Source organism: Abramis brama, assembly GCF_963993115.1.
Source record: "Abramis brama genome assembly, chromosome: 19".
In the NCBI taxonomy this organism is placed as follows: domain Eukaryota; kingdom Metazoa; phylum Chordata; class Actinopteri; order Cypriniformes; family Leuciscidae; genus Abramis; species Abramis brama.
This window is the reverse complement of record NC_139981.1, coordinates 2,903,830-2,915,959: the sequence shown is the minus strand read 5'-3', so window position 1 is coordinate 2,915,959 and position 12,130 is coordinate 2,903,830. Positions and strand designations below refer to the sequence as shown.

At 36.8% G+C, this 12,130-nt stretch overlaps 1 protein-coding gene across 1 annotated transcript in view; it reads right to left on the bottom strand.

Annotated features, from left to right (window-relative positions):
• Nucleotides 1-11,846, bottom strand: part of fbxo11a (F-box protein 11a) — a 37,683-nt gene extending 25,837 nt beyond the window's left edge. Inside the window, exon 1 of the mRNA XM_084093986.1 lies at nt 11,511-11,846. Coding sequence (XP_083950112.1) covers nt 11,511-11,598 — 88 coding nt within the window. The 5' untranslated portion in view covers nt 11,599-11,846. The remainder of the gene's footprint in view (nt 1-11,510) is intronic.
• Between the last annotated feature and the right edge of the window lie 284 nt (nt 11,847-12,130).

The following is a 12,130-nucleotide window of genomic DNA, read 5'->3' as shown; positions in this document are numbered from 1 at the left end:
ACTGACAATCCCCTTAACCTGTTAACCGTTGCCAGTGCGTCGGCGCACTGAAGCGGTTTTATTTATATATAGTTCAAAGTTACTATCAGATTTAATGTTATACCTTGACAAACTATACATCATTAAAAAGATATAAGACTCAAGTTTCAGAATTTGACCACTATTGTATTCTGAGAAACTTATAGCGACAGTTATTTCTTAATTTGTGTCAGGAGTTATGAAATGAAAAAATTAGTCGATACCTTTGATATGAATTATGCGCGTCAGCCGCTTTCATTCATAAAAAAACTCCCGTGCCGTCGTCATGACAGCGATACACAAAACAACGTGCCTCAGGGCTTTAGCTCAAAAATGTGCAGATTTGGATAAATATTGATATATTCTCATAGGTTTACATCAGATTTCTATAGACAGGAATAATATTTATTGAATTTATACCCAAATGCGTCGATGTAATCATTATGAGCGTTTGCATAACTCTGATACTGTGTTTTGAATTCATACCAATAGCCTGAGGGCGCCCTCGCCGCCCTGTGCACAGTATTAGAACATGAAGAAGTGCCATAATCATGTGACAATCCAGGAAGCCTCGAACACACACAAAGCTAACAAAAGATCGCGCTGTAACTATGGCTGTAACATGCAGTTTTGAAGACAATAAACATGTTTGCTATGATATTTGAGTTACCTGTGTTTTTCAATCCATGCCAGGTATTTCCATAATAATAGATTATATTTATAATGTAATGCTAATCTATATAGAATCGTTGTGCAGAACACTATCCAATAGTATATTTTCTGTCTGATTTTTTATCTGAAGCCAAATTAGATCACAAAAAATTATTTAAAATACTCGATTTGCTTTATAAAGTAAGTTTATAAGCACAAACATGGTTTTAATCTCATAAATTGTCGTGTATTGATGGTGTGCTAAGCTAACATGCTAGCTAGCCCTAGGTGCACCTGCCACCTAGAAGTTATATTTTTATTATTTTTTGAATGCTTACTGAAATGTTTCTTTATTCAAGAAATGCATTTGATACAGTTTAAAATGTAAGGGTGAACTTTAAGAAAAGAAATTAGTGACTGAAACCATATGAATAGCCTGTGAATAGCCAGTCGTTAGTAACTATAATGCAGACAAAAGAAATGCATATTTAGAGCCATAACTGGGCTGGAGAGGTGTGAATGTGTGCAGGGGGAGACTGAGACTGAATGGGGCTCGTTTGCACCACAAAACAATAAAGACAATATACTGGATAGATGGTTAGAAGATGACAATAAACATCAGTAGCATTTTAGCGTCAAATCAAAATAAAGTCACATGACATGGTCTTGAAAAACATTTCACTAAATACAGAGTTTTGGACTTATTATCTTAAGATTTTAAACATAAAATGTTTAGACATGTGGCATTAGCTGTAGTGCATTTCTAGATTGCTCCAGTGCCAACTTCAATTTTTTTTTCATGAGGATGTTTCATAAAAAATAATTTCTAATAACTTTACAAAACTTTGAAGCTATTTATAACAATTTTTGTCATTATGACAATAATTAATTCTACATTTACAATAAACTGCCAGGTGTCAGCTTTCAAATGAGATCATACTTGTGCTTTTAGTACAAAGGGTTCATGAACTGTATCTGTTTCAGTTTGGGTATGTCATTTCTTGGGATTTTTCAAAAGTGGGGTTGCAGCTTAACAGGTTAAAAGCACAGGTGAAGTTCATGAATCAAAGTTCATAAAGTATTTTTTCCAGAAGCTGAGGTAAATACTAATATATCACGGTAAGAGACACTACATTAATGCAATACACATTAATTTAACAACATAAGATGTAACATAAAATCCTAATGAACATAACTGATAAGAAGAAACATTTATTTCAATGAAAGTGTGGCAAGTGCCTCATGCATGCACGGTTTATTTTAAAAAGTCAGACTCTGCATTTAAAAGACATTTTGTTCATGATGACAGTCACTGGTTTCTAAGCGAAAAGTAACACAGTGACATACCAACCCAAAACCTACAACAACCTCAGTGGCAAAGTCTATCAGCACAGATTTGCATCACATCACCACATGATGCATTTCTAAATTTGCACTGTCGATTGTCAGTTTTCAGCTCTAAGTGCATTTAGACAATAAACATGCTGTTTAACTCTCAGCTATTAGCAAACAGATCCAACAGCCACATTTGTAACTCAATACACTGAGATGAGCGTCGGGACAAAGGTTAAGGATTGAGGTACAAAGCGATTCACTCAAATTCAGCATCATTCTCATCAATAACACCAAGACAGTCTGACATCTCAAATCTGTACGTGCATTACAGTAATAACACACATAACAATCCAAGAGCCAATCAAGAGAGCTCTGGCAGTATCCGTACACTACGAGACAAAAATCATCAGTGAAAAAATACACAACAAATAATATGCATTGAAAGCCCAGGTTCAGGTAGAGCATGAACGGACACTAATATTCATTCATATATTAGTATAATATTCATTATACTAATATAATGGACACTTAAAGCGATACTAATATTCACCGCTAACATCTCAAGTGAAACTGCTGATTTAAACACAGCGTGTCTCACAGGCATTGTGGTGAAAGTCACAGTCATCCAAACGCCACATTTCAAATGAGCATCAATATTACCACAAGACGGCCGCCAAACACATGCTCAGCTGTAACACGACACGCTCTTTAATATTCTAGGCATGTTGCGGGAGGATGTTATTAATAAAGCATTATAATCTGTAGTTTACCTTCAGGTGAGTTGAATGCCATTCTGCACGGAGGATCATCCGTGAGTGAGAATCCTGCAAACGCACAGCGCTGTTGCTCTGGTTGCACCGGGGGCTCTCCAGGGCTACTAGTCCAGTAACCACTACAAACACGGTGTCCCACCAACTAGTTCAACACAACAGACAGCATGTTGTCTCCAAACAAAGATTATCCACACTCAGGTGATCCAGCATTTCTGTTTTTTAAACTGTGGAAATGTTATTATTGAATAAAAACGCCTGATATTAGGCAGTGTCCTGCAGCATGCCAACACAGCATCTGAGAAGTATTTAAAACAGCATTTTTATCATTTATTTATCATTACCATGTCATTTGAAGAAGACCTTAAATTAATTAAGAGACTACATGGAATATTTTTTTACAAAATGTAGTAATGCACATAAGAGTTTTTATGCAAAAGAGCTAAAGAAATTATTCAGATTTCCCATGACATTTAAATTTATTAAAAGGTACACTATGTAACTTTTAATGCTGAAAATAGTGCTGTTAAATCAATTAATCGCAACTAACATGAACATTTTTGTTTATATAATATTTGTGTGTGTATATTATATGTATGCATAAATATGCATATACACACATGTGACCCTGGACCACAAAACCAGTCACATGGGTATTTTTTTTAAATTGAGATTTATACATCATCTGAAAGCTGAATAAATAAGCTTTCCATTGATGTATGGTTTGTTATGATAGGACAATATTTGGCAGAGATACAACTATTAGTAAATCTGGAATCTGGTGCAAAAAAATGCGAAAATCTCCTTTAAAGTTGTTCATTTATGTTGGTGATTGTCCTGCATTCACTCACACAAATAAATGTTTTATATATTTACAGTAGGAAATTTACAATATATCTTCGTGGAACATGATCTTTACTTAATATCCTTATGATTTTTGGCATAAAATAAAAATGTATAATTTAGACCCATACGCATTGTTGGCGATTGCCACAAATATACCCGTGCGACTTATGACTGGTTTTGTGATCCAGGAGCACATATGTGTATATGTGTGTGTGTGTGTGTTTATTTGTGTAGCTGCTAAATCTCCAACCTATGGGGAATCGCCCGTAAAAAAAAAAAAAAAAAAACTTTAAAAAACGCAGAACAGAGGAGAGTCTGCTTGCGAAAAAGAAAATAATGCGACAGATCCCGTCATAAAACAAGAATCAACATTGTTTTTCTGAGATGGCAAGAACTGAGGATTTTGAAATGATGTAAAGGCGACACACGCAGATGCCATTTTTATTATTCAACGGGTGAGTATGTTTTTTTATTGAACAGATAAATTGCCATATGTTACTCTCTAACAGTTCATTGTAAAGCATTATCTATTGTGAAGGGTCATTTCATTATGGTTGTTGTAGCGCTGAGGTGGAAGTACCGGGTCCATTAAAGAGTAAAGCTACAGTAACGTCTTCAGATAGTCAGCTTCAGATCCTTTCCATCTAATCTGGTTATATCTCTTATCTTATATAGTAGTGAATGTTTTATGAGCAGTAGAGTAATCTCTCTCTCTTTTTAGGTATAACTAGAGGTCGACCGATAGTGGATTTTACCGATACCGATATTTATGTTTGACCGTGCGTGCCGATAACCGATTAATTGACCGATATTTTTATAAGGGATAATGGATAAAACAACATAACACTGTAAAACAGTGATGAATTGAAATTTGCTAAATTAAATAAATATATATGAATATATTAAAATCAAAAGTTCTAAACATTAAAATATTACAGGTTTATTTAGCTATAACCTAGAAACATAGGTAAATTTCATAGGTAACACTTTTGTTAACAAGGATGTATTAGCTAGCTTTCATGAACTATATGCATTATACATTTTTTACAGCATGTATTAATATTTGAGTAAGAAAACTGTACCTTGATCATTCATGTTAGTTCATTCACAGATAAAATAAAACTTAAAACTCAATTTAAAATGTATTAGTAAATGTTGGCATTAACAAACTAACAATGGACAATACTACAACATTTATTAACCTTAGTTAATGCTACAAATGTAATCTTATGTTAAAGTGTTACCACTTCATATAAATCCAAAGAGTCTGCTATGCTTAAAGATGGCCATCTTTAAATATCTGCAAAGGCCAGAGCATTAAAATTGCATAAATGTATAGTCTCTCACTTTATTTGCTTCTATATTAGAACACTTGATTATCTAATCAAAATAACAATATGTATTGCAGTGATAAATAACTGAATCGAATGCGTTTCTGATTTGTTTATGTTTCTGTCGTCTGCATGAACATATCAGTGTTGAGAAAGCAATCACGTCACTAGCTTTAAATATGCAACCTCCCCGGCTAATGAATGCATAAAAGTGACCACCTGGATACAAACTAATGCAAATAGATGGTAACAATTGCGACATTAAACATTTGGGTCAGGTTTGCATGTTTTTGTCACATTGTTTTAACCGCTTGAGGTCCTAATGTTAGAGTCCTCTCAGCCTCGACGGCAAACACACTGCTTTTCTTTCTCTGCCAATGCAGCATCTAGTCAACAAATTAATTACTTTATAATGAAATGGCAACATGGACTGTAGTGTTCTCTATTCATACCATTTCTGTGCTGCGCGCAGCCTCACGTGTTACAATAAACAACACGCGGTGCCAGTGATAGTTATTATTTGTCCTCTAGAGGGCGCTCTCGCTCTGTATAAGGCCAGCAGTCTCTTCTCAGCCGCTCCAGCAACGGACGCAACCCGGAAAAACTATCGGTATGGATTTTTGCCAATAACGATAGTTCCACCAATCAACTATCGGAACCGATATATCGGCAAAATCGATGAATCGGTCGACCTCTAATAAGAACAATATTCATCCGCAGAGCCGAAGCATAACCAAAACAATATTCTTTATTAAAATGCATGCAGTTTTTTTTTTTTTTAACCGCGTAGGGGCCACAAGTTACATAGTGTAGAGGCCTAGCTTTTAGCAACTTCACATAATCAGCGCTGAAAAGGTGCAAAAAAAATAATGCACAGGTCATGTGACTAGACATAAACATAAAATCTCATACTAAGCTAGTCAGATTTCGGCCAATTCGAATGCAAATTTGAATTTTACTAAAATATTTGTGTTGCTTTTAGCCGTTTAAGCAACATTTTATCATTTAAACCCATTCATCCAAAAACGGAAGGAAAAAAAAGAGAAACTTAGTAAATCCCACTTAACCCACTGACTAAAAGAGCTTCTATCAAAGTCCTTTCTCTTGAGAAAGTCTCACGCTGGGAGTACGCCTGACGGCATGTTAAGCTTCACTGAATAGCGTTTAAACAATCTGTAACGTCTGAATCACAATACTGGATCGCCCCACCTTTCATTAATATTCTTTTCAGACTACAGCCACTAAGCTTCAAAGACATACATGACCCCCTACAGGACACGCATGAATAGATGTAGAATGGGGTTTAGATGTTATCAGCTCAAGCTATTTGAGCTTCACTGGTTCATTACAGCAGTAGCTCATCAGCAAACTAATTATTATTACAAGTTTGTGTGGAAATTAAGATTATTGATAAACATTTACATTTGTGCATTTGGCTTTTATCCAAAGAGACTTTGCATTGAAGTTATACATTTTATCAGTTCATGCATTCCCCATAGGAATCAAACCCACGATCTTGCTAGTGCCATGCACAACAGTATAAACACAAAAGATTACCACTGGGAAACAGAAGAAACATCTAACTGATAGTTACCAAGCCCCTTGTGTGAACTTCATGCCCCCAATTTAAGCAAGAACTCATAAACTCCCACTTGCAAACCTTGCTGTCACTAAACACCACACACACCCTAAGTTACGGGTAACTCTCAGTCCAATTCTGGCCCATCCTGTTTTAAAGCTCTGCAGTTTGACCCAGTTTTCGTAAGAAAGATGCATTCCAGCTAATTTCCAAACATTCCCTTGCAGTGCCCCAGTGTAGCCGACCAAATAAAAATACCTTAACACGCCTTGTGAGAGTTCCTGTAGCACCAATCCCATTATTTACAAACCCCAAAGACGGCGAACCACGGCACACCACCAATGCAATAAACACATCTGACACAAAAAAACATACATCCTGGAGTATTACCAGGAGAGTAAATGTAGTTTTCCAGTAAGTATTCGGGAAGGTGAAACACCTGCTATGAGAAGGCCTTCTGTTGATCATGGATTTCATGTGTTTTGGATTATGGTGGTGAGATATGGGGAATTATGGGACATTAGGACTGAGCTACATTATATCATGCCAACTGTTGCCACATTTTATAGGAGATTCTGCTAATGCGGAGGACAAATGGGAAAACTGGGTCTGCAAAAAAATCTCAATAAAAAATATTGTGGTATTAGGGCTGGATATTGCCAAAAAATTTCACAATTTGATTTGATTTCAATCCACAACCTTGAGATTTGTCAATTCTGGTTTCTATTCAATTCAATATTGATTCTTTTGGATATATATTAGTAAAGTACAAGGCAAATCTTCTCAAGAAAAAAAAAAATCCCTCTCAATTGCTGTAAACTACACAGGGAACCCTGCTGGTACATCACTATAATATTAATGGTTAAAATTAACTGTAGGGGTCAAACGGATCGTTGTTGATCCGCGATCCGTACGGACGTGATGTGATCAATTGCAAGTTTAACCGCAATAGAGTGAAAGGTTGTCATTTGTATGTGTTTTGTCTTGCTAGTTTATACATTCATAGGTTTTAAAACCATTCCAGCACTGGAAGAGGCAAAGGAGAGTTTAACCCCATACTCGCGCACTGTTGCGTACAGCCGCACACACCTGAGGCGCACACACACACCTGAGGCGCACACACACAGAGAGAGGCGCGTTTCATATAGCGCACAAACTCCGAAATTGATTCCTCTTCGCGTCCCCATGCATTTGGGTGGACACATTCACATAAATGATGTCAAAATACCCGTCTCTGCAATATTCTTGTAAACAGTCACTGATGTCTTCAGGGAACGAGTTGAAAAAGATATCGGATGTGTATCATTATATTGGGTCCGTGCATGAGGTCTTAAAGTGACAGCAGCCTATAAATACATTAATGTTAATCAAACAACAAAACACAGCATTAACAAAGATTAATCTATATTCAATGTATAGTGAACAATGCTATTTTACATTTAATTATTACATTTCTGTACCCAAAAATGAATAATTAGACATTACTTTATTTGTAACTTTGTTATATAGCATTTATCCATGCTTGTAATTGCTGTATTTGTTCTTTGTGTCTGTTCACTTGCCTTTAGTATTGTTTTAACTTTATTAGTTAGGCTAGTAGAGACTAAAAGTGAGCTTTAAGTAATAAATGAAAAGCAAAGTTGTTTATTAAATGGGAGGCACACTACAAATATCTGTTCATTCATCAACTGAACAAGAGATCAATTCTTGTGATTTATTTGGGATTCTTGGGATATTGGTTGATCAAAATGAGCATCGATTAAAATTGAGAAATCAATATTTTTTATTGAGCGATTTTTTATTTTTACAAAGCGATTATCAAATCGATAAACCTGCGAGTCAATGAAATCCATGCGCTGCGTGTTTCAGAGAGAAGCACAGACTGTGTTCTTTTACACACGAGCAGATCATGATCCAGTGTTTTTAGTGTCTCCGAGCGGCTCCGTTCACAGATTTACTCATCTCTGCATCTGCTCTGAGTCTGGGTCACTTATAATGTGCATTTGAAAACACAACATGCACCAAACATCTTCACAAATATGTAATGAGAAGCGCATATAAACTGGCTGTTGCCGTACTATATACAGGCAAGCAGTTGAGCCCAGAATATGAACGCAACGTGCAAGTATTTCCCCATAAAGAAAACCCTCAACATGGCTTAATGCCTCAAGACAGTAATATTAAAAGATCAAATTCTGTATGGCTTTATAATGCATAGCAGATTAGCCTAGAATATGAACGCAACATGCATAGTTTTTCCCTTTCCTCAATAAAGAAAACGCTTAACATTTACATTTATGCATTTGGCAGACGCTTTTATCCAAAGTGACTTGCATTGCATTTCAAGGTAGACATTTACATTCTTATCAGTTCTTGCTTTCCCTGGGAATCGAACCCATGACCTTGGCATTGCAAGCGCCAACGCTCTACTGTTTGAGCAACAGGAACATGCAATTTAGCGAGTTGCGTTAATTTCTGCTTGCCTGTATCAGCTGTGTTTTGATCAACACTCGCCACACACTCACAAATCCTTTCATTATAACCAACAACGTGTAAACACAATATAAATAAGAGATTCATTGTACAATTAAGACAGCTTTTTTATTATAATGGGAGTTTTTGAGAGTGTGCAGAATTCAGTGAGTTTGCACTTTAGAGATTGACAGTGCTTTTAAACTCTTGCTTTCTGTTTATAGCCTAACCCATTCACTGTCTGAATACCAGTTTAGTTTCTGGATTGACAACCGTATTTACATGCACGACTGAATCGGAAATTGCGATGATTGGACAAGACAAAACAGAAAAAGTACTTAATTCAACAGTTTTTGTTCTAGTCCTGAAATTGGTACCAAGACCCACAAACTTTTACTGATATTGGTACAGACTACTGAAATTTTGGTACTGTGACAACCCTACCTAGAGATTTTATATAAAGTCACAATAACAATTAGATAGCAAATAGTTTGGACATTTTGTAAGAAGAATCTGGTTCTGTATTGTATTCTGTATTGTACATATGAAGTGACATTCACATCTTAAAAATGTAGCTGTCCACCTCAACAACTGCATGAAGGAGGCCGTTTAAAGCATGTGTTCAATGCAACACCTGTCTTACAACCTTGATTACAGAACATTCCCATGAGCTGACAGCAGCCATTCATTTACACACCCAGAGCTGCTCTATGTGCTGAAACCATCCTTCAATTTCAGTCTCGCTCTAGTCCCATGACAACACTCTAATTACAAGTTAAGAAGTGGTTAGTACAAACAGCTCTCGAGTTTGATTGCCTGAATCCCAAACAAGGTGTCCTGTTGTTAGATTTGCATAGCAAATTACCAAACTATTACAGCTGCTGGACTGGGTGACCAAAAGGACTAGAGGTGCATCAGAGTTTGGACAACCTTTGAAAACATTTGGATGGTCAAACAACCATGGCACTTAATCTGTTATAACCATAAAATAACCCATCAATGACTACATGTGTGCATATGATCATCACAACACTGTTTATCAGAAAGGTCCATGACCCAACTGTCAACACCAGAGCAATGCCGGTCAAACAAAACTGTTAACTAGTCATTACAACTCATCAACAAGCCAATCAACCCCCAACAACAATAAACAAGTTAATGAGGGCATCAAGTTTACAACATCCAGCACAGCTGACAAATTAAACCAAGGAAAAATTAAACAGGAAGCCCTTGCAAAAAAAAGTAATGCCATGTTTTTGGACATTTACTATGGTGCACTTAGAAGTACTTTGGAGTACCATGTGTATACTATGGTACTGCCACAATACTTTTTTGTAAGTGCATGGTACTTATAGTTAACATACTTCAAAGAATACCATGATACAACCATGACACTACTTCAAAACCAAATTACCATTGTAAATACCCAAAACAAAACATAGCAGTAGTGTTGAACTTTGATATAGACCTTACAAATTGAGTACTGTAATAGAATCATTGTGCTTTGATGGAATAATATATATGTGGTACACTTAATAAATACCATGATATTTACATTAAACTCAAAGAATACCCCGCTAATACCATGGAACGTCCAAAAAGCCCCATAGATTTTCCTTGCTTAAAGTTACAAAAAGCCCCATAGATTGCTATCGGTTTTAGACTGTGGTAATTCAAAAGTTTCTTGGACACATACTATGGTACAACCCTGGAAATCCATATTATACAAATTTCAGTACCATGGTAAATATCAAAGTACCATGGTATTATCATTTGACACACCATCACTGACACTGTAGGCCTACCATGGTACTGCCACAGTTCATCTTTGTAAAGGAAATTACCATGGTACAAGTACAAACACCATGGTGCATGGATGTATATTATGGTACTGAAAGAAAACACATTCATGTACAACGGTATTTACATAGTACTTCAAGGCACATCAAAAATACCATGGTAAAAACATGGTATTACCATGGTACTTCTGGTTATGTTATGTGTATTCACTGCAAATGCCCGAATTAAAGAAGTTTACGTTATAATCTAATAAATAATGGTGTGATAGTGGTATTTACTCAGGTTTGTGCATTATTTTGTTGGCTTAGCCTAGCTGTTATGCTGCTAACAGCAGATGCTAACCATCACAGGGCTGTTAAACAACTGACCGCTGCCATTTCTCACAAATATATAATCGTCGGTGCCACCATTTAGATTCATGCCACATTTTAAATCACGACTAGTTCATTCTGAAATGTACATTGTCAAAATGTACACGTTAAATGGGGTTTATAGTAGACAGGAGAGCAAATCAACCCCCGTTAAACAAAGCGCGGCCTGCGGGGGGATCAGAAGCCTCGGTGTTTCCTGACGAATGAACATTAACACAAATAACCTCAAAATACAACATCGCCACGCGAATGCTGCTGGAATCTACACAAGCCGTCTAAAAGAAGAGGGACTGGTGTGAATCAAGCCCAGGTTGGTGTTTGTTAGAGATATATTCACCCCTTTCTGCGTTGTTTCTGTCCGGCGGTACCGGGCGCGGCCTCGACACTCGCCGGGGTCTGCGGTTAGTCGCTCTGACGGAGTTCATTTGACGGGTTTCTGGTTAAAACACACACCGCTGCAGCCCTTTCCTCTGTATCCTTACACTGTGCTGAGCTCGGGAAATGTAAATAAAAGTCTAAAGTGCATTGCACTGAGAATCTGCTTGGTCTAGGCTCCGGAGAAAAAGCTTTACTGCCCAGGAGCTTCGGTCCGAGAGCTCCGATTTCGATTTTCAGTGGCAGGAGGAGCCATTTACACACACACTCACACTCACACACACACTCACACACTCCCATAAACAACCACATGGCGCTGCACACCACCAATCACAGTAGATTTTACCCTTACAAAAAGTACCATGGTAATACCATAGTATTACCATAGTATATACTATAGTAAATACCATGGTACATGAAAATGGTAAGCATTCACCTCCATGGTGCCAACAATGTGCCGTGATAGCAATAACAATTTACACTGTGACTACACCATTACACTTAAGTCTGTATACCAAAAAAATAACATCATTGACCTACATGTCCAAAATACCACGGTAATCCAAAAAACATGGTAGTGCC